We start from the raw sequence: 27635 nt of genomic DNA on the forward strand, positions 1-27635 counted from the left end.
CAATCAAGGACAATCCACAGATCACCTCCAAAGAGCTGCAGCATCATCTTGCTGCAGATGGTGTCACTGTGCATCGGTCAACTATACAGCGCACGTTGCACAAGGAGAAGCTGTATGGGAGAGTGATGAGAAAGAAGCCGTTTCTGCAAGCACGCCACAAACAGAGTCGCCTGAGGTATGCAAAAGCACATTTGGACAAGCCAGCTTCATTTTGGATGAAGGTCCTGTGGACTGATGAAACAAAGATTGAGTTGTTTGGTCATACAAAAAGGCGTTATGCATGGCATCCAAAAAAAACAGCATTCCAAGAAAAACACTTGCTACCCACTGTAAAATTTGGTGGAGGTTCCATCATGCTTTGGGGCTGTGTGGCCAATGCCAGAACTGGGAATCTTGTTAAAGTTGAGGGTCGCATGGATTCCATTCAGTATCAGCAGATTCTTGAGAAGAATTCTTGACAAGAATCAGTGACGAAGTTGAAGTTACGCCGGGGATGGATATTTCAGCAAGACAATGATCCAAAACACCGCTCCAAATCGACTCAGGCATTCATGCAGAGGAACAATTACAATGTTCTGGAATGGCCATCCCAGTCCCCAGACCTGAATATCATTGAATATCTGTGGGATGATTTGAAGCGGGCTGTCCATGCTCGGCGGCCATCAAACTTAAATGAACTTGAATTGTTTTGTAAAGAGGAATGGTCCAAAATCCCTTCATCCAGGATCCAGGAACTGATTAAAAGCTACAGGAAGCGACTAGAGGCTGTTATCTTTGCAAAAGGAGGATGTACTAAATATTAATGTCACTTTTCTGCTGAGGTGCCCATACTTTTGCATCGGTCAAATTTTGGTTTTAATGCATATTGCGCATTTTCTGTTAGTACAATAAACCTCATTTCAATCCTGAAATATTACTGTGTCCATCAGTTATTAGATATAGCAAACTGAAATGGCTGTTGCAAACACCAAAATATTTAGAACTAAAAATGATTAAGATTAATAGGGGTGCCCAAACTTTTTCATAGGACTGTACCTTCTCCTTCGTTCCCCCGCTGCTCTCTTCGCGCCTCTCTCTCTTACTGGCGCACAGATGTAGACGCGATGTGACGTCATCACATCGCGTCTACACTGCCGGGTAGCCGGCGGCAGCGGCGAAGCGAGGAGCTGACCTGTGTCAGCTCCTCGCTTCGCTGCTGCCGCCTCTCTCGCTGACACATATGCGGCTGAAGCGAGGAGCTGACAGGGAGCTGACAGGTCAGCTCCTCGCTTCAGCCGCATATGTGTCAGCGAGAGAGGCGGCAGCAGCGAAGCGAGGAGCTGACACAGGTCAGCTCCTTGCTTCAGCCGTGTATGTCTTCAACTCAGATCTGCGTCCTCTGGACGCAGATCTGAGTTTAAAAGGACATACAATGACTTCTGCGGGCGCCAGGGGGCCGGCACACGGTGGCGGGCCAAAACCGCACCCCCCCCCCTCCCATTTTTAAATTTGGCCGGGCCCCTGACGCCAGTAGCAGTAGTACTGGCCTTTCGGCGGCCCTGGGCACAACTCATCCAGCTGTTACTTACAGAAGTACTCCGATGACTCTGCTATAGTCGGCCTTATCACTGTTGGCGACGATAGGGAATACAGAGACTTAAACCGGGACTTTGTTGAATGGTGCCAGCAGAACCAGCTCAGGATTAATGCTGGGAAGACCAAGGAGATGGTGGTGGACTTTAGTAAACAGAGAAGTGCTCCGACCCCAGTGGAGATCCAAGGGACATGTATTGAGATAGTCAGGACTTAAGTATCTGGGTGTGCTCCTCAATAATAAACTAGACTGGGCTGATCACCTGGAGGCGCTGCACAGAAAGGGCCACAGCAGACTCTACCTGCTCAGGAGGGCCTTTGGAGTCCAGGGGCCACTTCTTAAGGCCTTCTTCAACTCTGTGGTTGCCTCAGCCATCTTTTTCGGTGTGGCCTGCTAGGGAAGCAGTATATCAACCAGGGACAGAAATAGACTTGACAGGCTGATCAGGAGGGCCAGCTCTGTCCTGGGGAGCCCCCTGGACCCAGTACAGGTGGTGGGTGACAGAAGGATACTGTCCTTGGTGACCTCCATGCTGGAGAATAAATCCCACCCCATGTATGGGACCCTGATGGCACTTGGCAGCACTGTAAGTGACCGTCTGCTTCACCCCAAGTGTGAGAAGGAGCTATCGCAAGTCCTTCCTTCCAACCGCGACCAGGCTGTATAATCTACATCAGGCTAAGCGAAGACACTCCGCACAGAGAACTAATGATTATGACTATGAAGTCTTTCTTCTTCTGTTCCTTAGCTGCTATGGACTTCTAGTATATCTTCTCTTCTCAGCTTATGTGTGTCTCCTTCTGTAATATATTACTGTGTATTATCCTGTATCTATTACTAGGCTGCTGTAACATGCTGAAATTTCCCCACTGTGGGAATATTAAAGGGTTATCTTATCTTATGACGGATGGAGTGTACGGGTTTCTGCATGTAACCGCTTTTTCAGCAGATATGGTTTCAGTCTGTTGGGCCCCCAAACAGACCCAAAGGAAGGAAGTCCAAACACTAGTGTGACCCTAGCATCAGATGAACCATAGGTTGCCTGGCTTTGGTTGCCACAATTTTTTTGTTTTTATTGGACATTTTGACTTTGTTCACATGGTCATAACACGTTACAGATGCAAATCCTGACCAAGCTGCAGGTGTGATGACCTGGCACTGGAAGCATCATAGAGATCTATAGTGCTGTCACTGCGGATCATTAGGCCCATAGGTTTATTATGGTCATATAAATCCAGCTTCAGGCTAAGGCCCCACAGGACTGCGCTGCAGGGAAAAACCACAGCGGGAAGGCATGGCGTTTCTTCCCACAGCACCTTGAACAGAAAGTTCCTGGAGTTTTCCTCTACATACTTTCTGGTACAATTATATCTACAAGAAAGCCGCCAGCTTTTCTGTATATATAATTGACATGCTGCAATTTCCATTCCCCTGCCGTTTGAAAATCGCAGCGTGTCTGCACTGTGTTTTTAACCACAAAGTGGGCATGGGAATCACATGAATCCCTTCTACTTTGCAATGACTGTAAAGTGTCGTGGGCAAATCGCGTTTCTGGCCCGTGGGGTCCCGCCTTAAAAGACGCTCACATTATGGCAGAAAATTCACCCTACAGTCGACTCTCGTTATAACGTATCATCGGGACTAGCAAAATAAATACGTTATAAGATGAATACATTAAACGTATATAACGTATTTCACGGTGCCGGACCCCGAATAAGTTATTCACGATAGCACCTTTTTCGGCCCTATAAAATACAGTACGTACGTGCGCGTACGTCATGCGCAGAACCCAGAATGTCAGGGGTAATTCATTAGACACGTATTAAAAGCAAAATTAAAAATATTTACATTTATTTACTGTATATGGACAAGGTGAGTCCATATCATTCACTTTTCAGGACAGAAGTCGTCCTCAATACAGGTTTGTTTTTGCACAGCTTTCGTGCGCAACCCGTACAGCACACGCTCGATGTTTGCTACCTGATTAATGATATGTTCACCGACATCGCAAGCGCTAATGAAAGTCTTCACCTTTTGAAACGAATCGAGAACATCGGAATATTTTGGCACGATTGTTTCGGAAACGGAATTGCGATTTGCGAGATCTGTCTGTCTGAGGCTAGAGTTGCCTTCCAACTCCCGTATGATTTCAACCTGATCGATGAGAATAGACACGTAATGAAATCGCGATGCAATCGACACAAAACCATCTTTACCAGTGTGCAACTCCATGTCAGGCTTATCTTCTGCTGCACAGTAAGCTTAGTCCTCTTTTTGGGAGGCATTCCGACACCAATAAACAACCAAAACCGGAACTTCACACGACACGAGACACGTACGACTTCCTTCCAGCGAACTAATCTACCTAGAGGGCACTGTGGTGACTCGTCAGAGGCTCGCACGTATAACGTACTACGTTATACGCAGCAGAAAATGCATGCGATTGGCTGGGTGGGGCCCGCCTGTACACAATGTACTACATTATATGCGGCAAAAAGTGCATGCAATTTGCTGCGGGGCTCCGAAAAAGAGCTACGTTATATGCAAACCGTATTACGTTATAATGGGATAAAAATACATGTAGATTAGTTGGGACCTGAGAAAAAATACGTTATAGCCGATACGTCATGTCGATAGTCGACTGTATAATGTTTTGTTACTGTACCATGTGCTTGCATTTCTTGAAGTTCCATATAAATACATGAAACGGTCACAGAAATCTCAGCACGTGAACTCATGTTTGTAGGTAGATGATCCGTCATGGTGTGTTTGACGGCGATTCCACCCCAGGTCTAAATATACAGCTCATGAGTAATCTGTATACTTGTTCTCCACACATGTTTTTAGTTTTTTTGCAAAATCACATTATTTACAATTCAAGCCAGGATAAAATCTGATGTCTCACCAGTTTAGTTTATGTATACTATGTGATGAAAAGTATCCAGACACCCCCAATAACATACGTTTTTCATATTAGGTGCACTGTGCTGCCACCTACTGCCAGGTACTCCATATCAGCGACCTCAGAAGACATTAGAGAGCAGAATGGGGCGCTCCGCGGAACTCACGGACTTTGAACGTGGTCAGGTGACTGGGTGCCACACATCACGCAGGTCAATGCCAAACGACGCCTCGCTTGGTGTAAGGAGCGTAAACATTGGATGATTGAACAGCGGAAAAACATGTGGAGTGACGAATCACGGTACAGAATGTGGCGATCCGATGGCAGGGTGTGGGTATGGTGAAGGCCCGGTGAACGTCATCTGCCAGCGTGTGTAGTGCCAACAGTAAAATTCGGAGGCGGTGATGTTATGGTGTGGTCATGTTTTTCATGGAGGGGGCTTGCACCCCTTGTTGTTTTGCGTGGCACTATCACAGCACAGGCCTACATTGATGCTTTAAACACCATCTTGCTTCCCACTGTTCAAGAGCAATTTGGGGATGGCGATTGCATCTTTCAACACGATCGAGCACCTGTTCATACTGCGCGGCCTGTGGCGGAGTGGTTACACGACAATAACATCTCTGTAATGGACTGGCCTGCACAGAGTCCTGACTGAATCCTATAGAACACCTTTGGGATGTTTTGGAACGCCGACTTCGTGCCAGTCCTCACCGACCTACATCGATACCTCTCCTCAGTGCAGCACTCCGTGAAGAATGGGCTGCCATTCCCCAAGAAACCTTCCAGCACCTGATTGAACGTCTGCCTGCGAGAGTGGAAGCCATCATCAAGGCTAAGGGTGAGCCAACACCATATTGTATCCAGCATTACCGATGGAGGGCGCCACCAACTTGTAAGTCATTTTCAGCCAGGTGTCCGGATACTTTTGATCACATAGTGTAGATGGCATTTCTTAAACAGGCTATACATACCAAATAAAGGACGGTCACAGGTGCCAATTCCATAAGGACTGAGCACCCCCCTAACATGCACTGGGGTGTGGGTTACCTGACTGTAGTGACAATGGGAACCAGGATCGGGCATGCTGGATTTCAGTATACTTGATCCCCTGTTGTCAGAGGCAGGTCACCGGATGGTGCTTAGGAGTAACTTATTGCCCTCTGCCCATAGAAATAAATATACATGCTCATCTGTGCTGGAGTTGGCAGACGGCTGTCACCACCAAAATGCTCAGAAGACGCAACTTGTATAAGTTCAGTTTATGTGGAACCAAAAGTCATGTAATGTCACACACAGGATAATGTCATAAAAGATGGATTTGATAAGTATAATGCTGTGCAATTGTTTCAGGCAGATCTGGAATCCACGTCACAAGGTAAGAATGCTTTCAGCAATAGAAGGGCTAAGAGTTTATTTTTGTATATCAAAATGAAGAGAAATGTAAATCCCATCAATATTCAGCGTGACCTTTACCTTCCATCAGTTCTTCTCGGTACTTGCAGACAGTTTTTGGCAGAACTAGGCAGGGAGGTTGTTCCCGCCATCTTGGAGAACTAAAGCACAGATCTTCTGTAGATATAGGCTTACACCATCCTATCTCTTCATATCATCCTGGATGATGATGAGATCAAGGCTATATGTGTGGGGGCCATATCTTCACTTCCAGGACTCCTCCAACTAAAGGTCACACCAAATATTGATGAAAATATTTTGCTTATTTGTCTACCCGCATTTTGTAATGGTCACCAGTAGTCACCTGTACTATAGGGCTGGGTTTCCCAACAAGGATGAAGTCTGACAGTCATCATAGTACAAGTAAGACCACTGGACATGATAGAGGACATAGGTACTGGTTCTAATCACAGTACCCAGGGGAAGGACCAGCCTGGAAACCTGAGGCTCAGTCCAAGTTTTAAGATGTTTTCACAGTACCAAACCTGGGGTGTGAGACTGTCTGTGCGTTTGCCAGATTTCCCAGCCTGCAGATTATGCCAGGAGAGGCGCCCCTAGCATTATAGTTATGTATGATAAGGAGTCCCTGCCTCCCAGCAGTATACTGTCCTGTACTATAATCACTAGAAGACAGTATGTCACTGGGATGCAGGGACTCCTTACATCATACACAACTATAATGCTAGAAGACCCTCTCCTTCCAAAATGTACAGGGTTGGGAAACCAGCACTCAAGCAGACACTCACGCTCCAGACTTATGTAGGATAAGAGTCCTTACCTGGCAGTGATATACTGTCCGATAGTGATTAATGTACAGGACAGTAGGTCACTAGGAGGCAGGGAGTCCCAACACTATTATGCTAAGAGTCCCTCTCCTGGTATAACATACAAGCTAGGGAATCCAGAACTCACACGGACAGTCACACCCCAGGCTTGGTAGTATGAAAACCGTCTAAGGCCGGGGCCCCACGGGCCAGAAACGCCACAGGAGAAATCACAGCATTTTACAGCATCTGCAAAGTGGATGGGATTCTTGCAAATCCCATGCCCACTTTACGTTTAAAACTGCAGCGTGAACATACTGCGATTTCCAAAATCGGCAGGGTTTTGCAAATCGCAGCATGTTAATTACATCTACGGAAACGCCGGCACCTTCCCCATAGATATAATGGTAACAGAAATGTCGAGGAGGAAAACTCAGAACTTTCTGTTCAAAGAGCTGCGGGAAGAACCAGGATACGTTCCCACCACGGTCTTCCTGCAGCGCTTTAGTGCTGCTATTGTCCCGTGGCGCCTTAGCCTAAAACAGATCCTGGATAACCACTGATGTGCATGGACACCGTCACTCCCGCTGGAACTATATAAAGAGTCTATAAAGGAACCAGATCCCTTCTTTTAAGATCAGGAGACCCCACTAAGGTAAAACCACGACAATCCTACCCCTCAACTCCAGGTCTGTGAGATTGCAGACGGAAGTAGATGTAAAAGCTGCGAGTCCCAGGCAAGGCCCAAACAAAAGCACTATCTATAACCAGATCTTAAGTAGTTGAAAAGTCCATTCATAAAACTTTTATTCCACTTACATCAACTTATTACACATGTTCTTTAACAATTATGCTTGGATTGTTCATGAAAATTTTCATAAGACATTAAACAAAGCTAGCCATCATCTCAAGTTATTCCCCTGGTAACTATTTTTTTGTATTGTAATTTTTTACAGCCACATGCATGTTAGGCAAGTATCAAAAACAAAAATAAAACTAAAAGTTAAATATATGTTTTGTTTCTTCTTTTTTTTTTTCTGCTGTGCTTGATATACAGTGACGTTATGGAATACCAAGCATGTATGTCTTTAATGCGTCAAGTACTTCGTTTTTTTTTTTGTTCTTAGGTTGTTGAAAATTTAAATACAAAGAAAATGGAGAATAGCGACAAAAACGAAAAGCAAAAAAGAAAAAAAAAAAAAAACGTTAGCCAACCGTAAAGAGAATGGAATGTGAACCGTCTGGTTTTTTTCTTTTTTTTTGCTCAGGATTTTTGACCGGCTATCGCAGGGACCGTACGCTAAGTATGCAACGTTTAGGCACGGAAAGGGGGGGGGGGGGGGGGATCGGATTGCGGACTACAGCACTGCCCTCTAGCAATGTGCTAAGGAAAAATTTAGAGTCTCCACCTACAGCGCAAACCGAACGCCCCTTTACTTGCCGCTACGCAGACCGATAGACAAGCAGTACATAGTGCTTGAATATGGGGAAATAGTGGGGGAGGGGGCCCTGTGGTAGCCCGCAATGTACCTGAAGTACTCGGCCAAACATTTAAAACATGTATAAAAATTTTGTATTCCCCATATTGGTCACCGTATGAGGCGGGGAAAAGGAAAAAATAAACCAAAATTAAAAAAAAAAAAAAAAAAAAAGCCCCAAAAAATGTTAACTGGCCCTACTCCCTATTAAACACAAAACCACATGGGAAATATAGAAATCCAAATAGAAGTAACATAAACCTTTTATAATTGTAAACAAAAAAAAATAATAAACCTATTTGTGGGACAGTAAGGATGACAATGGTCTATTGTGTAAATTTTTTTTTTTTTGTTGTTTTTTTGTTTTTTTAGAATGAGGCAGACAGGAAAGGAAGGCCGATTAATTCTCTGCGCCGCCGCATTCCCCTTGCTCAGCTTCGTCCCCTTGAGTGTCTGATGTCCACAACTGGAAGGAAAGGAGAGAGAGGGTTAAAGTTTAACATCCCTATAAAAGTCAGACTATTACAATTTGGGGGTGGTGGTCAGAGTTGGGGGGACAGGGCAGATGCATTCAGCAGGACACAGGACAGAGGCCTAGATCAGATGCAATTCCAGAGTCGATGCTGCCATTTGCCCAAAAGGTGGATTTTTCAGAGCAGGAAATGCAAAGTGTGCGTTTTGTTTTTTTTTTCTTATACATAAATTTATACAGTAAATCACTATAGGCAATGGGCAAAATTTGAAAAGGGAAAAAAAAAAAAAAAAAGAAACGAGATTGAGCATTTTTAACATTACATGTGCAGAGCGCACTGTAGATTATTTTATCTGTTAATGGACTACCATTTTTTTGGGTCCTTTTTTTTTTTTTTGCAGAAGTTAAAAAGTAAAGAGCATGGATTCTCCTCTAGGAAATCTGCAGCGCATATGTCCTGTGTGAATACACCCTTAACCACTTCCGGACCGCCCATATACTATAAATGTCTGGATAGTGGTTGCCTTGTTCTGACAGGATGTACCGGTACGTCCAATCAGAACACAGCAGCTGGATGGAGATCGTGCAGCTGCTGAAGCTGGGAGCCGGCTGTAACTTCAGCCGGAGCTCCCAGAGAGAAGACAGGGAAGGTTTATTCCCTTCCCTGCCATCTCCATCGCTGTGTATACAGCGCTCAATGAGCACTGTATACACAGCTATGGGCACCGCCATGATGCAGCCTCCCTCTAACCCAGCGGTCACGTGATCTGCCGGGAGCAGCGTCTTGCAAGAGCTGCTGGGTCCTACAGGACCCAGATCAGCTCTGTATAATGTATATAGCAGCATGCAGGAGGCTATATTCCTCCTGCAACTGGGGCTAAAGGTACCAGCCTCAGTAGTAGGGGAAATCAGCCTAAAGTACAAAAAAAAGAAAGTGATCAGATGTCCCCAAAGGTCTCTATCACCTTATGGGGACACCATCTGAAAAAAATTTAAAAAAGTTAAAAAAAATAAAATATTTTAAAAAATAACTAAAATAATACGCCAATAAAATGACGTTAAAGGTTATAGCCCCACCCCCGACGACACCATATAAAATAAAAAATTACCGTAATGGAGAGGAAAAATTTTATAACGTTTTTCAGTTGCACTTTGCGTTATTAGATAAAAAAAAAAAAAAAGAAGAGTGAAAACCAGACAATTTCCCTCCTATTTTGTTTATATTTTCCCAGATATAAAAAAAAAATAAAATTAAAACACATGCAAAAATAAAAAACAACATAAAAATAAAGCGTTGTGTTCCCCCAAAAAAGACGCAAAAATTAGTTGAATGAGATGTATGAGAAAAATGTTACAGCCCTTAAAAATGCACATACAAAATAAACCTAAAATGTGTCTGGTCCTAGACCACAAAGTGGCCCGGTACTGAAGTGGTTAAAGAGGTCTTCCGGTCAGAGCAACTCCCCCCCCCCCCCCCCCTTACTTTTATTCTTCCAAACCAAAGGATACAGGTGCAACTTGCTGATGGATGAGGGTCTCACTGCTGGATCCCATTGACCACAATGACCAGGAGGCTTTGCACCCCAGGACAGATCACGCATCACTTTTAACAATCATTTTAACAGGACCGCCAGAATTACCCAGACACTGTTTCGGCAATCTCATTGAAATGAATGGAGCGGTGTTATTGTTCTGCCAGACCACCACTCTCTATTCTTGAGATCAGTGGGCCACACATCAGCAAGTTGCCCTCTATCCTTTGGATAGGGAGAATGTAAGTCAGTCAATAACTTGCTGTGACTGAAAGACCCCTTAAAAGGGGTCTTTAACCCCCTGGTAGGACCTGGCAGAGAACACCCGGTGGTCCTTTTTAAAGGGCTAAAATAATATTCAAAAAAATAAAAAATCCAAGCGCAATAAGTAGTGCTGGTTGGTTGCTGGCTCCACAGCGCCCCCATGGTACATGTTCGTGCTGGTGAGAGGCTTGCACACAAGTATTCATGACATTTCACAAGACCATAGTTACAGGATATGCCCTTTATAGCCTAAGAGGTCACAGCTGCGCTCATATGAAGGCTCGTAGGAAGACGCACACCGTCACATCTATCAGACACAATGGTTTCCTGATGGACACAACCTATTACAGCAATAGCATGTCTGCTACTGAACGGCGGGAGGAAAACCCATCAAATATACTAGCAACCTACATAATGGTCACAGGTTTCCTGTGTGGACAGTCACGCAATAGGGCAGGAAGAGAGGACATGTCTACACCCAGCATTATACCGATGCAGAGCAGCCAGCATGTACCTACTGCGCAATGGCGGCGGTCACATCCCAACCAATCTCATGACAGGTCGCTGCTCCAAACCTTAGGAGTTTTCTTTGGAACTCATATTGAGGACCTTGATTGAGACTGAGCTGCTGCGGTAACAAGTGACTGACACACAGTGCTGGTAAGTGCCGCCCCCTGCTATCAGACCCTTAAAGATTACCTACTGATGACCTATCCTATATAACCTATAGAAGTCCTGGAAGGCCTTTAATGGTCAGAGCGCATCATGAAGACAAGCTCTGACCATTTGCGCCATCTGGAGGTCATAGTATGCGGACCCCACTCAGGATCCCCTTAGGAGTCAGAATGGAGAAGCCATTGTGGTGGACTCAAGCTGACCCCTTTCAGTACAGGGACGGCAGAACCTGACACCCATTATATAATATTAGAATTGTGGGGGAGGGGGAGGGCCTAGGTTTCCAGCCCCATGGTTACAACAAGGCTGCCTGGTCAACACCACGTGCTGCTCCATTTTCTTGAATGGGAGATCGCCGAATGCTGATCTCCGACAGTCCCCATTCAAACAAACGGAGTAGGGCGTGCTGTGCACCCGCTGATCAGCAATGTAACCCCTATTCTTTGGTTTGAGCGTAACGTGCCGTACTGGGAAGGGTGTAGTCTAAACAGTCCGCCCCTGATCTCCATCACAGAATATCATGTATGCATGGCGTATACTTACTGTCAAGTTGTCTCGCAGTAATTGCATTATTAATGTGCTATCTTTGTATGATTCTTCACTCAGGGTATCGAGCTCTGCAATAGCTTCATCGAAAGCCTGAAATAAGAGGATTACGTCACTGCTGTGGCACAGACCACCGGCCCCTATAATACAGCCGCCCTTCCAGGTCTCTTACTGTTTTCGCCAGAGAGCAGGCTTTTTCTGGGGAGTTTAGGATCTCGTAGAAGAACACAGAGAAGTTCAGAGCCAGGCCGAGTCTGATGGGATGTGTTGGTTGCATCTCCATTTTGCTGATGTCGAAGGCACCTTGATACGCCTGCTGGGACTGCTCCACAATCGCTGGAATAGAAGAAGAGCAGACTTTGTAACGCGGGCTATAGGAAGGCTGGTGAAGCTAAAGCGAACATACGTAACGTGGACAATACATTAGAACGACTGGAAGAGGAAAATGGCAGGAAAATTTACTTCCTGTGCATGTCATTGTGCAAAGAGGATGCAACATGGATATGCAAGGGCGGCTTCCTGTTATTAAGACTTCAATCTGGGGCATTCTTCAAAATAAACGTAGACTTGGGCTTTAAGTAAGTACTAAATCCAGCAATTATCACTCTGGCCACTAAGCCTAATAGCCAACTGCCAATTCCATAGGGATTTCAATTGCAGCAGTCACTTCACATTACAAATAGGAATTAAAACATAAGCAAACACCACTAAAGGTAACACGCATAGGGACGCATCATTACATCCTATACCAAACCAACATTATACAAGTGATGTAGGAGCAATGCTGCACTGACAAAGTACTGCGGGGCACATCTATTATCACAATAAGGGGGTGGTCCATACTAAATGATTTATACATAGGAAAGTTCATCAGTATGTGATATGATGTGTGATGGTCCAACACCCAGACCCCACACAGATCAGCCCTACGGCTGCTGGAAATAACAGCGTGGACTGGGAGTGGGCACATCTGCTCCTTTTCATGTGGATAGGTCATCAGGATGACAAATCCTTTTAGGCAAAGAAAACCGCTTTAAGGGGAGGTATACCTGAAAAGAATTAAAGTCCCATCCTTAAGATACTCCATCAGTTTAGGATTAGAGATGAGCGAACACTATTCGGAACAGCCGTTCCGAATAGCACGCTCCCATAGAAATGAATGGACGTAGCCACGCGGGGGGCTAAGCGACCGGCCGCCGGCAAAGTGTGCGTGCCGGCCGCTTCCATTCATTTAATTGGGAATGTGCTATTTGGAACGGCTGTTCCAAATAGTGTTCGCTCATCTCTATTTAGGATCAGTGGGGGCTCATCTATAGGAACCCCAGCAGATCTGCTGTTTCCTGAAGCACACGGCTCAACTAAGTCTACATGTACTGCCATCATGTGACAAGAGTGGTTGGTGGGGGAGCGACCCTTTCAGTTTGAAACCCCACGTTGTGGAAAAGCTGGGTTTTGCTGCAGATTTGGCTTTGGATGAAAAACCCACAGCAAAGAGTCGGCTTCAAAAGGAATAAGAAATGCGGAATGAAGCCATTACACATCTCCCCACTGCTAAATCCACCTTAAGTCATCAGTCCTCAGAGATATATATATATATATATATATATATATATATATATATATATATATATATATATATATATATATATATATATATATATATATATATATATATATATATATATACACACACATATATATACATACATACACACACTATAATACAACAATATAATAATTACTTTTCTTGTCATCTCCGCTAGCTACTTCGGCCAGGTAACGGTAATAATCTCCTTTCATTTTCAAGTAGAAAACTTTGCTTTCTGCTTGTGACGCGTTGGGAACCAAGTACTTGTCCAGAAGATTCTGAAAGACAAAAGAGAAGAAAGCGATCAGCACAAGGCGGGACTGGGTGTCACCTCAGTAGACGGAATATCTGTAGGTTTGATAACATTATCCTCCTTTAACCCCCAGACCCTATTAATCCACTTTACCAAGTTTATACTGACATGTGCCCTGAACCCCCAAGTCAGTCTATAAAGGCCATGAGGATACCAGATGGATGTAATGGTCAGAATTTTTTTTTTTTTTTTTTAGGGGTTAACACGCATATTAAACTTTAGAAGCCAAAAAAAATATTTCTAAAACATAAGAGTTGGACACAAATCAGAACTGTTGGACTACATACACTTGTCTTCCACTAGAGGGAGCAGTGTCAAACGCTGTGGCCACATGTAAATCCAGCTGTCATAGCCGCATGACCGACCGCCCTACTGATGTCACAGGGCATTTGTAAAGCCTTATTCCTACTACAGCGCTGGGACACGGCATCGCCGACTCTGGGAGGTCTGAATTTTCGGTTTGTTCACAAGGAGGATTCTGCCACGGATTTGGGAGCGAATTGCGCACCACACGATGACAGATCACATGATGAGGCTGCTGATCAGAATCATGTCAAGTCACCCCTTAAAGCAGCAGATAGGATATGAGGTTACAACACCCACCACCTTATAATATAATATAAATTACTGGCTGTCATAATACATACAGCAATGTACCCTTGCAAATTACTGGGCGTCTCGGGTGCCGCACCCTTTGGGATCAATCTGTGTATAAAGGCACTCCTTATAGACGGAGCCTTTGTATATAGCCAATTTGTAAGAGGACGACACATACCTAGGGGCGCTTGTGCCTTACATATTGGTCAGCTTAACGCCCCTTCCCCGTACATGCTTGGACGGATCAGACTGGCATATATTGTGAATGGGGAGAAGGCCGATAGACTCCTCATCTCCTGCCCGAACTACGTTCTGATCTGATCTATTCCTAACACCTGTTGTGGGAACAGTCAAGAGGACCTCAAAATACACGAGATAGTCTATCCCACTGACACGAGCAGGTCTGGCCAATGATGGCCGAATCTGGGGGCCCTTTAGCTTTTGCTTTATACTGCTAGCAAATCGTGCCCATGAGGCCACACACGCACATGGCGATTTCTATAGGCAGACAAGAGGCAGTCCTACAGAACTACAGTACTGAACTGCTGGCTGTAATACAGCGAGTAACAGGGCAGATCCATTTGCAAAAGTTTGCAGCTTTTTTCTGGTTTTGCACCACCAGCATCCCTTTCATGGACAGGGGAATGGCGGGGACAGTACACTAGATCTAATAATTAGGGCATAGATTTCAGTGTACAGGCGCACCTCTGCCCGGCCCTGCATCCTGAAATCTATGCCCTAGCTATGAAGACGCGCATCCTCCACCAGTGCAGGTGATTGAGATTATTTATATATATATATATATATATATATATATATATATATATATATATATATACACACACACACCACACACACACACATATACAAAGACTGGCACTGAATACAGCAGTCTTCATAAACTTGCCCCACTGAACATTCATAGATAGGAGCCTAAAAAATAACCAAAATCCTACCACTGGAAAGCAGGAAATGTGAACCTGAAGCAGTTCATGTGTACATATAAGCTGTACATGTATGACTGTGTGCCAGTCACATCTGCTCACATGGCTCGCGTTCTCCAACATGGAGACTGAAGATAAAATTTTCCTCATGGGTCAATAGAATATGAACAATAAAGGGGCGCACATTCAGACAAAGGGGTTTTAGGAACTTGCACGCTGATGTTCTAGCTTGATAGGTCATCAATATGTCAGAGGCAGGGGTGCAACGCCTGGGACCCCACAAATCAGCTGTCTAGAGGGCTGTAGGCCAAACCACCGACTCCAAATCCTTTATAAATGGCCGTCACATCGCAGGGGCTGTGTGTGGTATTGGCAACTCCGCTTCTACAGTGACCTCATCAGTACAGGGAAGAAGCTGCAGTGCTTGTGAGACCCCTGCCCTCTCCAAATAGCTTATTGTGGGGGTCCCAGGTGTCAGAACCCCCACCAATTACATACCGATGACCTTTCACTAGGACAGAAGTGCTTTGTAATGTGTATGGGGGTATCAAGATCCCCTCCATCCACCCCAAAAGCAGATTTCTACTTCTTGATCTGAGGCCAGAGGTATCTAATACCCTCTCCCTATTGCACATGCACAATTGGTTAAGCATGCGTTTGGGGACGTCTCCCTAAAGTGCACCATCAGCTTTACTGAAGGACCCCGCACCCAGCCTAAAGAGGGGACACATTGTACTCGGCTGCATGACTCCTGGGCGGTGGGCCCTTTAAGTATTTATAAGTGGGCAGATTATGTGGAGGAACAGCTGACTGTGGAAACTCTAGAAGTGGGGCACGGCTGAAACGTCGGCCTGAACACTGCTCCTGTGTTGCTGGGAGGGATATTTGTCAGGAAGTCATGATTTCTTTAGGAGTTGGCCGTATTGTGGTAACGGGAATACTAGCATGTCACCGACACACCCAGTGACACATACCCTCGCAGAGCAGCCAGGAAGGACTTTGTACTCGCTGAGGAGTCAACCGCGGCAACCCTGCAATTTCAGGACAACCCAAAGAACACAGAAATAAGAATATTGGAAAGCTAAACCTCAGGCAACCCTCCTCAACTATGGAAGGAGGAAGATCTTATTCACACAAAATTAGGAATAGATGCAAGGCTGGGGACGTGTAGTGTCACATTGCACCTAGTGATACTCTGTGGAGTCACAAGACCTGCTAAACACTTAACGTTGCAGGACAGGGCACCCGATTTAATTAGGAAAACCTAAGGCTGCATGTATACATGCATGTGCCAGGTCCCTGATAAAATGGTGCAGATGGAACATGAATAATATCCATGTGCGCCCCCCTACACCTCAATAATGTGTGAGCCTGTGCTGCAAAAACAGATCGGTAAAGGACCCGCTTCCAGGTCTTACCCCAGGGCTCACTGCCCTATACACGGACCTGTGAAAAACACAGCATGTGTGTATGGAGGCTAGGAGTCAATAGGAGGAAATCAGTAGGTTTTTTGGAGGTCATAAAGAATAGCTGACTATCACTGCAGATGTTTGAGCACTTGTAAATTGTAAATATCCAATTGTTAGGGGGGGCAGGGGTTGCGCATGCTGATAAGATGTTAGGGTGCGACTTCTGATCTCTATACAGTGCATTGAACCAGAAAGATAGCTATTATTTAGATCCTAAGTATACCAATAAATCCACCCCTGGTGTGCCTCTGATGGCCCCACGACCTAACCGAACACTGGTACGTAGTCCTATAAGGTCTACAGGCAGAATAAGCCTCAGTAATAATCACTACTCCCCTATTAGAAGGTCATGAAGGTCAAAGTTCCTAGCTAGAGCAGCGGGTGACTGATAGCAGCGACATCTGAATCACACCTAAAGATGGACAATACTTCTATCTATAGATCTCTGGCCATATAGGCTGCCTGCCTGATACTGAAATGACAGCTGCGTCTAGACAGCCAGGGGAAATGCTCATGTGAGTCCCCCCACCCACCACCAAGACGTGATAAGATCAGGGGTGAGGTTCAGTGGGTAAGACTGCACGCACACTTCTTTCTTCTAGTGGGGGGTTTTATACGTATCTTAAGATAAAAAGGATATTTGTATGTGAAGGGGTCACCAGCACCGGTCTCTATATACTGGCCTGCAGTGAAGATGCTGCAATATAGACAGGGCTCACATGTTGGGGGATGAATAAGGCGAACAAGGAGCAGTATAATCCTTTTAACCTTGTGATAATTCTTGTCCTATTTTATAAAGGCCCAGTGGCCACATACACAACCATGACCCATTCGGGGGGGGACAAAAAACAAAAAAAACAGACCGTGTGTGGCCGTATTTCCTGGACTGGATTTTGCCGTGTGCATAGGACTCACTACACCATAGTCAGTTATGGGGCCATGAGCTGTACGGAAGTGACAAAGCTGTCAGTCCGTTACAGTATCGCCCACAATGTGCACAGAACACGGTATCATAGGGTACAGTCTGGGAATATACCCTGCACCATAAACAGAACTGTATTCCCGGACAGGACTCTTATGTGCAGGGCCACTTTTATTATTGAACTATACAGCTGGTTACATTGAACAGTCCCGTGCAGCGTCTCTACAACTTAGCCCCTCACTCAATAAGCTTCAATTGTTGAGCCACCATTATCTCTAACCTATCCTACAAAACACAGGCCCCACCACTGAGCGCTATAGAAAACAGGAGAAAGAATCGGGATCCTGTGTCTCACGTCTGAAACACACTGACCAGACATTATGGAACATAAAGGCTTCCTATAAGCCTAGAAACCCTTTGCTATCAAAAATGCAAAAAGTTGAAAGTTGCTGGTAAAACCTTCGGCGATAACAGACTGGCTGTGTTTTTTTTTTTGTCCAAGACTTGGTAAATTTTCAGCAGTTATGCCTTTACTGCACATTGCAGCGGGTTAGCCACCAAGTAGGCAGTGGCTGCAGGTTTGTCAATTGTGACTCCAACCTTAAAGGGTATGGCCATCGCAGACATTAATAGCATACCCACAGAATAGGCCTTAAAGTCTTATCGGTGAGGGGCCTGCACTTATCTTTCCAAACTCATACTGCTGTATCCGAGCGTGCGGAGGCACCCGGATCACCTGCTTAGCTACATAGTCTGTAACGTCCATAGAAGGGAATGGGAATTACAGAAATAGCGAGAGAGTCTGGATGCGGCTGGACAGGTCGAGGGACTCCTGCTCCCGAGATAGGAATCCCAAAGGCATGACTGAACTCCCTCTAAAACCTGGACCCGTCCCGCTCTTTAAAAGCTAGGTATATAAACGTACATGTTATGTATAACCTATTAACCCTTTGTACAGGCATGGAAACCTCCAGACACTGAGCCATTCAGGTGAAGTTCCTCTGCAAAGAATGAATACCTAAAAACTTTTCAAGAACCTTGTATTATGCCGCCAACATGTGCACACATCCAACATAGCATTGTACGCCTCGGGTAGTTATCTGTGTGGGCCTGGATGAGCATCTTTCCCACAAAGGAACCAGGAAGCGCAGGACAGGAAGCACTTCCTGTTAGTCTTTTGCCGAGGGGAAATTTCGCACATCTGTATGCCATAATCCAAAAAAGCAGCCCCTCCAATAAGGGGAGGGGGCCCTAAAAATAAACTGTGGGAGAACTGGAGTATGCGTGGCCCATACATAATAGGGGATATTCAGAAATCTTCTCTGTATCCATGCCTCTCCCCTATTCCTCACTGGAGGACAACTGGCTGCAGCAGGAACCTCCCCCCCCCCCCCCCCAGTCCTATCTGCAGCAGGTTAAACATTAGCCCACTCCTTCAGTCTCCAAGGAGCAGAAAAGGATATCAACCCCGTGTTCTCGGCAACATTTGGGCAAGATCTTTACTACAGAAATAGGCAGAAAGTCCTACAAACAGTGGAGGCGAGCGTATCTCCCGTTACTTTGCTCTCTTATTCCTAGGTGTTCCTTTAAGGCTCGTCCAGGATGTGGAGGTGCCGTTTACTTAAAGGCGTTTACCAGGATTTAGATATTGACCCGTCATAAATATCAGATCAGTGGTGTCAGGCATGGGGCACCCTCATATGAGCTATGGCACCGGGAGTGTACAGAGTCGGAACTATACAGCTGAGGTACAGTATACACCTGAGCTGCAGTAACCCCGAACATCCACTACAAAGTGGACGGCGCTGTGCAGTTCCAGCTCCATAGACTTCTACTCTTCGCCTAAGGATAGATCATCAATATGCAAACCCTGGAAATGGCTTCAATTCATACTGTGTCCCAATAGGGTCTCCAAGCCAAGATCCACGGGTCACTGTATAAGACTGTACCATGGCATGACACCACTTTCTAAAAATAAAGGCATAAAGCATGGCCGCATAGACATTGCCAACATTTGGGTGCATCTCGGTGACCAACTAAAAACGTCTGCACTCCCCCATCCATGAGGTCTTCCTACGAGAGGTTCCCAACATAAAGGGTTATACCCCATGGGCCACATCAGAAAAATAAAGCTTGTGACCATTTTTATAGGAATAGCTGACACCAGAAAAGGGGTGGGGGGTGATAATGGGGCATTGCTCATAAGACGTAGAAGACAGAGTGATGGTGAGGTGATGGTGAGGGGTCTCTTACCAGCACATCATTACAAATCTCTCTCAGTTCTGTCTCGACCTTCTCCCGGTATTCTCGAGCCATCTGCTGCTTTTTATCGCTGCCTTCGGTTTTTTGTTCGATACTAGAGATGACCCTCCAGGATGACCGGCGGGCACCTACTACATTTTTGTAGGCGACTGAAAGAAGATTCCTCTCCTCGTTGGACAGTTCATTTCCTTGCTCCGTCACTTTCTTCATGCAGGCGGCCATGTCATCGTACCTTTCTGCCTGCTCAGCCAATTTGGCCTTCTGTACCAGCTCGCTTTTATCCATGGCTAAAGGTTCTGGGGGAGAAAAGAAAAGAAAATTACATTTCGGTACAATTCTAAATTTAACATTTTCATTCATTTCCCCCCCATCTCCCACTTGCCTGACACTATGGTATGGTATCCTGGTCTGAACTTACCCTAAGTCTTAAGACAGTGCGAACCGTCCAATTTGACACCACTTATTAGGACAAATGTGGCAACATTTTGGCACTCGGTGGCTACTTTAGACCGCTCTCAGATAAGCCGCGCCGCTTTGTCGTAGAAGTCGGAAAGCCGTCTAACACAATAGATGCGGCAGTAGAGTTAAGGCACATTTTGCTAAGTAAATCCCCCCCACCCAATATGCCTTAGAGGGTCTTTCCAGGTAGAGTAATCGACCACCTTAGGATAAGATATTAAAGATCGGCAGGGATCCGGCACATGTACTTCTTGTACATCTGTACTTGGCATTGCAGCTCAGCCCATGCACTTGAATGGGACTGAGCTGTGCTCAGGTCACATGACATCACATCCCGACTTTTCAACCAACTGATCTCAAGAAGTCATCAGTTGAAAATCTAAGAACAGGTCATGAACCAAGTCCCAGAAACCCTTTTACATTAGCATGCCCTTTCCTATGGGGTTAATGTATACAGGGTACTTGCTTTTTTTCAGCCTCAAAATGGTCCTTCTGGCTGATCATGTGACTGGCGCCAAATTTCCTTGAAGGAGGACAAGAGCGCAGGAAAGCTCTAAGACGACATGCTATACCATGACCGTATATACGGGCGCTCTTTGTAACGTACCAGACATGTCGTGAGCGCTGACAGGTCCTCGAAGATTTTATCAGAGCGGCCAAGTGTCTCCTGGCACTCGTCCAGCCCTAAGCAGCACAACATCTGTGGTAATGGCCGTCTATCCGAAAAATTGGAATTGACACACTACTAGCTTGAAGCCGCTCTCAATGGCAGAAGCGTGACATCTAGATAACCGAATTATATCGGCCATTAAACTCGCAGTCATAGAACTTGTATGTCACATCCAGGCACACCGCTACGATATATCATTTAAAGGGGAACCCGTCAGCATGAAAAGGCAGGGCAGTCTACAGGGGGCATGTTCTAGAGTCCAGTGGGCGGTCCTATCAGTGACCGACAGCCATTTCTATATGTACAGTCAGAAGGGAGAGATAGGACCGCCCATTTGACTACATATTTTGAATAAATGACCGTTTTGTAGGAAAATATTGGTCTATAAGTGTGCTCTGTCCCGCCTGATCTTTAGGTGTAATTTTTCTATATATTTTAATGAAGACTGGTTCCTTTTAACACCTGAATTACATGGCAATATTACCGCATAGCGAGGATGAAAAGTATAAAATAACCGCAACATAAGTGAGCCATATACAGCAGCCATAATGCAATTTGCCTTATAAAGCTGGGTGTCAACTAGATGGCAATGTCATCTGCTAGCCCTGGGGTCCTGGGCCCCAACTAGATGGCAATGTCATCTGCTAGCCCTGGGGTCCTGGGCCCCAACTAGAAGGCAATGTCATCTGCTAGCCATGGAGTCCTGGGCCCCAACTACAAGGCAATGTCATCTACTAGCCATGGGATCCTGGGCCCCAACTACAAGGCAATGTCATCTGCTAGCCATGGGGTCCTGGGCCCCAACTACAAGGCAATGTCATCTGCTAGCCATAGGGTACTGGGCCCCAACTACAAGGCAATGTCATCTGCTAGCCCTGGGGTCCTGGGCCCCAACTACAAGGCAATGTCATCTGCTAGCCATGGAGTCCTGGGCCCCAACTACAAGGCAATGTCATCTGCTAGCCATGGGGTCCTGGGCCCCAACTACAAGGCAATGTCATCTGCTAGCCCTGGGGTCCTGGGCCCCAACTACAAGGCAATGTCATCTGCTAGCCATGGGGTCCTGGGCCCCAACTACAAGGCAATGTCATCTGCTAGCCCTGGGGTCCTGGGCCCCAACTACAAGGCAATGTCATCTTCTAGCTATGGAGTCCTGGGCCCCAACTACAAGGCAATGTCATCTACTAGCCATGGGATCCTGGGCCCCAACTACAAGGCAATGTCATCTGCTAGCCATGGGGTCCTGGGCCCCAACTACAAGGCAATGTCATCTGCTAGCCATAGGGTACTGGGCCCCAACTACAAGGCAATGTCATCTGCTAGCCCTGGGGTCCTGGGCCCCAACTACAAGGCAATGTCATCTGCTAGCCATGGAGTCCTGGGCCCCAACTACAAGGCAATGTCATCTGCTAGCCCTGGGGTCCTGGGCCCCAACTACAAGGCAATGTCATCTGCTAGCCATGGGGTCCTGGGCCCCAACTACAAGGCAATGTCATCTGCTAGCCCTGGGGTCCTGGGCCCCAACTACAAGGCAATGTCATCTTCTAGCTATGGAGTCCTGGGCCCCAACTAGAAGGCAATGTCATCTGCTAGCCATAGGGGTCCTGGGCCCCAACTACAAGGCAATGTCATCTGCTAGCCATAGGGGTCCTGGGCCCCAACTACAAGACAATGTCATCTGCTAGCCATGGAGTCCTGGGCCCCAACTACAAGGCAATGTCATCTGCTAACCATGGAGTCCTGGGCCCCAACTACAAGGCAATGTCATCTGCTAGCCATGGAGTCCTGGGCCCCAACTGGAAGGCAATGTCATCTGCTAGCCCTGGAGTCCTGGGCCCCAACTACAAGGCAATGCCATCTGCTAGTCAGAGCGTCCTGGGTCCAAATACAACAAAGAGAAATATCAGCATGTAGTTCACAAGCCCCCTTACCCCAGACTCCAAAACATACCGACATGTCATTATAGAGGTTAAAGGTCTGTCTGCTACCTGCTCCATTCTCTGTTTATGAGCCGATCGGCAGGGATGCCAGATTTTGGCCCCACCAATTTAATATTGACGACCTATCCTTAGTATAGGTCATCAATGTTTTTAGCCTTTGACTGTGAGCCCTGGCAGGGACCTACTTGAGCAATGAAACCTCTGCACAGTGTTGTGGAATTTGTTAGCGCCTTTGGTGACACCCAGTTGTATAACAAGGAACATTTGCCTACTGTACAGTCAATTTAATAGGATCTGTACGAGCACCCATATCGGTTTTTACCCACCTTGCCAAGAAACAGTTGCGGTGCAAAATTTAGCTTGAAATTAAACAAATGTTAGGGGCTGCCCATCAATTGCAGGTATTTAGGGACCCCCACCACCACACACAAGTGAATTCATACAGTGAAACTTGTATAACAGGATAGAAAGGGGAGAGGAAAATAAAACTTCTCAGTGCCCGCAGGAATCAAAATTTAATACTGCAAATTTTTGCAAAAAAAAAAAAAAATGACATGACGGACTGCTAAAAACAAGGCCCAGGTCTACTACAACCTCCTCCCATAAAACAGGTGGCAAGACTTTCTACATCCAGCGCCTCCTCCAGAGGACGTGACATTTCCAACCGGCTATTCTCGGACATGAATGTTTTAGTACATCGGCCACTGTTGTACTAGAAGGCATTGCTATCTACTAGTCATAGTCTGGAATATCACAAGGTGCCATAAACTGCCCCTTGGAAGGGAACGCGTGTTCTCCTAGATGCACCTTGTACCCAGCGTTCACACGAAATATGCACACGCCACCCAAGACCCAGCCCTATAGATCAAGCTGGTCTTACAAGTATTAGTAGGAAGCATTTATCATTGCAGACCGTACATGGGCCTAGTGGTTGTCTATAGGGAATGGGCCCAATCCTTTATTCCCCCATAGTCTGTATAGGCATGCCTGGCCAACCACAGCATTCATGTCGTGAGGGTCAGACTTTGTAGATGTAAAGGCTCACCTTGGGTAAGATTCTTTACAACTAGCGGGGTGCTCCCATAGGGTATGGCTTCAGAACAAGGCCGGAGTGACCAAACCAAGGGATGGTGCCAAGATAAGGAGGAGACCATTGAATGCAGTGGTGGTTGAGAATGTGCAATGGCCTCCATTCAAAGTCCCTCCATTATTCCTCCTGGAAACGTCTGAATAAACTGACAAGGGGATGTTACTTTTCTCCTGATCATCCCCATTCATTTGACCCTAACCAGTGAGTAAAAGCCACGGTGGAAAGCTGAAGGGACGGAAAGTGGAGAAAATTTTTAGGCAAACGTCTGCCAGCAGTTCCTGTTCCCTTTCCGCCACGTGACTAAACCATAAGTGTGAACCCAGTCCAAAATGCAAAGTAGCAGGAACAGCAACTATGAGCCCATAAAGTAGTCACTGGCAGTGAAGCCTGTATGGTGAACTTACTGAACCAACTTAAAGGGAAGGAAAACATGGCTGCTATAGTTCAAACACAGCGCCACACCTGTTTTAGGGTTGCGGCTAGTAGTGCAGCTTACTTCCACTGAAGAGAGCGACGCTTAGCTGCAATACCATATGCTACCTGTGGACAGGTGTGGCGCTGCTTTGCAGCCACATTTTTCTAATCCAGGAAACCCATTAATTCCTATTGAGCTCTTCCAATAACACCAGCATGCTCTGGCACATCAAGTCTGGCTGCCATGACTCAAGATATAATATAACCATGGGGGGAAGATGACATCATACGGCACCCGCCTACATCATATTAGAAGGGGGAAGTACACCAGCAGCCTGGCCTACGCTCAGTTTAACCCATTGCATGCTTGCCAGAACATGCAATGCAGAAGAGCATCCACACAGGGCACAGCGGTGCCATTTTTAAGATTGGCTAGCCTACATTCAACCAGGTTCTCTTTGCTATAGACTCTCCGTAGCCAACAGAAGTGCCAGTCTACAGCACAGCTAGTCGCAGGCAGTGTAAGGGTTAAGCCCAAGTGCTTAGCACTTGTCACACACCACAAGCTATATGTCATTACCACCCTTGCGGCACGTACAATTTCCCAGGCTGTGCCCCCTACCCATATTATTAATAGCATCGCTCGCACCACCAGACTACAAACCTAAAAGAAAAGCACCGCCAAGGCTTACAGTACTTGACCATACTAGTCCCATAGAAACAAGAGCCTCTGTGTATCCTCAAATCCCCTCCTTTAGCCATAATCCTTGATATACCTATAACATCTATATCCTGCTGAGCGGAGGTCATAGGCTAGCCAATCCACTAAAGCGTCACCCTTATACGGCGACGAGCGTGCAGGCGGCGTCACAGCCAGCAGCCGCAAGGTGTTCTACATGTACAAACAGGAAAAAAAAAAATTTTCACCACGCCCCACGGGAGACACCAGGCCGAGCATATCTGGCGGTATGCTGGAATTTAACTATACGACGCCTAAAGGGATCCTAACCGTGGAGTCAGAGAATACGAGGTCCCTATTAGAGCATGCGGCGGTGACATGACTGTAGAGGAAGGCTGCAGAGGAAGCAAGCAAGGTCTCTCCTGGTCACTGTGCAGCCCAAGAGGTGGGGGCAGGGGAGCCTGTTAAAAAAAAAAGAAGCAACGGTCTGATAAGGATCAGAAGGGCCCCACCCCGATCAGCCTGCGTTACCTGTTTGCAATGTGTCTGGCTACACATTAGGGACTACGGCTTTATACGGCAGACATCACCTAGACGCCCTGGTTTATTGCAAGGGAGGTGGCCCCCAACTAATTGTAGATGCCCGACAATTCAGGTTTATCTGAAGATTATGCTCCACCCGCCATTGCATCATTGCTCCTGTAATCCATGTGTCTGGAGGGGACTACAACGCCCAGATCAACCTACAACCCTACACGAGGATGACCCAGGTTATACAAGGTGCTCGTGTCTATTCGTACAGACTCTACTTCCCATCTGGAAACACTTAAAAGGAACACTAACATCCTCTCAAAGGAAGCCAAGACATGCATGGTAGCCCCCCTCTTCTGGGAAGCCTCAGCCTATCCCACGACCTTAGATCAGACTAGGTAGCGGTACAATCCATACCCCTCGTCCTTCTCCAGTAGCTTCAGATGCAAAGAAACCTGCAAGGCATTACCCAGCTGAACACCTCCCTTTCCACCCCTGGAATGTGTGGGGGAGGTGCGATGCAGCTATGCACAGGTCTGGAAAAGCCTATTCCCCGGTCACTCAGGGCATGGTCCACATTTAGCAAATTCCTCCTTAGAGGACGATCTGAATCATAAAACGGCATAATCTGTACTGACGCCATGCAGCAAAACGCCTACGACCCATACAAGACACTCCATGGGTCTATTCTACGTCTACTGAGGTCACCATGACCTTAATCCCTGCAGTAGAACGGGCCCGCTGCCCTCATTACATGATCTAACCACCATCCAGGAAAACCAATGCATTCAGTCCTGGTGTAACACTGCCTGGCGCAGCGGAAGGGTCTGAACAGGATTCCTTTGTGAGGACGGATGGAGGGGAGGGGGGGGGGATGTGCTCCTCAACCTTTCCTGGGAATATGGCCACTGTCACCTTGTCTGTTCTCCACTGACCCAGCAGAGAGGATGATCGCACAAGAGACACCTCCCTTCCTCCCCGGGGACACGGAGAGAAGAAGGAGGAGGTAGTGGTGGTGGAGGAGGGGGCGGCCTCACCTGTGCTGCAATGTCTGCAACAAAAAACTGCATCAATGCAACATGGGGGGGAGGGTGCATGCAACAGCCGGGTATACCAGTGCACCGTATACATCTATATACCAGGATAGCATGAAAATGAATGGAGATGGGCATGTACAGCACCGTATCCATGCACAAATATCCCAGATTACCCTACAAAGCCAGCACGGTCATTTACCCCCTAATCCCCGGTCTTTGGCGACACAATCTACACCCACGGGATGTCCTTTTCACCCATCGGATGAGAATTTCCCCTAGGGGGCGATGCAAATAAATTTAGATTAAAATTTTTTGCAATTGAGCTAAAGACATGAAACGTAAAAAATAAAATAAAAAATAAAGACATGAGACCGACCAGGGGGCAAGTGTGTGGGTCTATGGCCAGGGCTGGGGTAGATGAGATCAGTCTCCATATATGGGGGAAGGAGGAGATGCTGGAGGGAGGAGATACAGAAAGGAAAAAATGCTGGGGACAATGGCTTCCTTTAGGCAGCATGTAGGACTACAAGTCCCAGCACTCCCCGGGCAGGCTGGTGCTAGAGGAAGCAATAGCCGGCCCTAGGTGGTGCACAATGAGAAAGGATGGAGGAAAAGAGGGAGAGAGCGAGCCCTGCGCGGCCCCAGCCCCCTCCCTGCTCTAGGAACAATGCTTCCTCTCCGCCATTACCCGGGCCTCCCCCTGCTCTTCCCCCCACCCGGTCATGCTCGGCCCCCGGGGCCAGTGATGCCTGAGCCCCGCTGCTCTTACCTGTGTTAGAGAGGGGAGCTGCAGCGGGCGGTTGTCGGGTCCCCGGGCTGGATGCACGCGCGTCTCTCAGGCACTGCCGCTGGGAGAGTCCGGTCTCTTCCGAGCGCTCAAAGCTCTAACCGAGCCACGGGGTTTCCTCCAATCGCTGAGCAGGGGCCGGGGGGTGACGTCAAGCGCTGCTATGGCAACCGCTGACTGGGTGGCATAATCAGCGCCTGCTCCCTCCCTCCCTGTGGGTGTCGGGGGCGCGCGGCGGCGGAGGGTGGGGTGCTCGTGCCCGCCGGCCTGGC

At 46.8% G+C, this 27635-nt stretch overlaps 2 protein-coding genes across 3 annotated transcripts in view; one reads left to right on the top strand and one right to left on the bottom strand.

Annotated features, from left to right (window-relative positions):
* The first annotated feature begins 5134 nt into the window (after window positions 1-5134).
* The window catches only part of GEM (GTP binding protein overexpressed in skeletal muscle), a 344355-nt gene continuing 321854 nt past the window's right edge, over window positions 5135-27635 (top strand). The window contains exon 1 of the mRNA XM_075270281.1: window positions 5135-5139. The gene's annotated coding sequence lies outside the window, so the exon portion shown is untranslated. The remainder of the gene's footprint in view (window positions 5140-27635) is intronic.
* YWHAZ (tyrosine 3-monooxygenase/tryptophan 5-monooxygenase activation protein zeta) lies at window positions 7469-27499 on the bottom strand. Of its 2 annotated transcripts, none has more exons than XM_075270150.1 (6): window positions 27346-27499; window positions 19748-20052; window positions 13404-13527; window positions 11834-11997; window positions 11659-11754; window positions 7469-8638 (listed from the first exon to the last, which is right to left on the bottom strand). In XM_075270150.1, exons 2-6 carry the CDS (start codon window positions 20039-20041, stop codon window positions 8573-8575), a joined length of 744 nt encoding a protein of 247 aa, XP_075126251.1. In that variant the 5' UTR covers window positions 20042-20052; window positions 27346-27499; the 3' UTR covers window positions 7469-8572. The 2 variants fall into 2 exon arrangements, with proteins under 2 accessions (XP_075126251.1, XP_075126252.1); XM_075270151.1 differs by having other exon boundaries at window positions 19748-20043; window positions 27346-27485.

The sequence above is a fragment of the Leptodactylus fuscus genome, chromosome 4, assembly GCF_031893055.1.
Source record: "Leptodactylus fuscus isolate aLepFus1 chromosome 4, aLepFus1.hap2, whole genome shotgun sequence".
Lineage (NCBI taxonomy): Eukaryota > Metazoa > Chordata > Amphibia > Anura > Leptodactylidae > Leptodactylus > Leptodactylus fuscus.

What these genes read in the sequence shown, in the direction of transcription:
- YWHAZ (XM_075270150.1), bottom strand. Translation starts at nt 20,041, where the DNA reads ATGGATAAAAGCGAGCTGGTACAGAAGGCCAAATTGGCTGAGCAGGCA. An exon ending in AGATTTGTAATGATGTGCTG is followed by an intron (nt 13,528 to 19,747) that starts GTAAGAGACCCC and finishes TTTGTCTTTCAG; the next exon opens with AATCTTCTGGACAAGTACTT. An exon ending in TAGCGGAGATGACAAGAAAA is followed by an intron (nt 11,998 to 13,403) that starts GTAATTATTATA and finishes CTTCTATTCCAG; the next exon opens with CGATTGTGGAGCAGTCCCAG.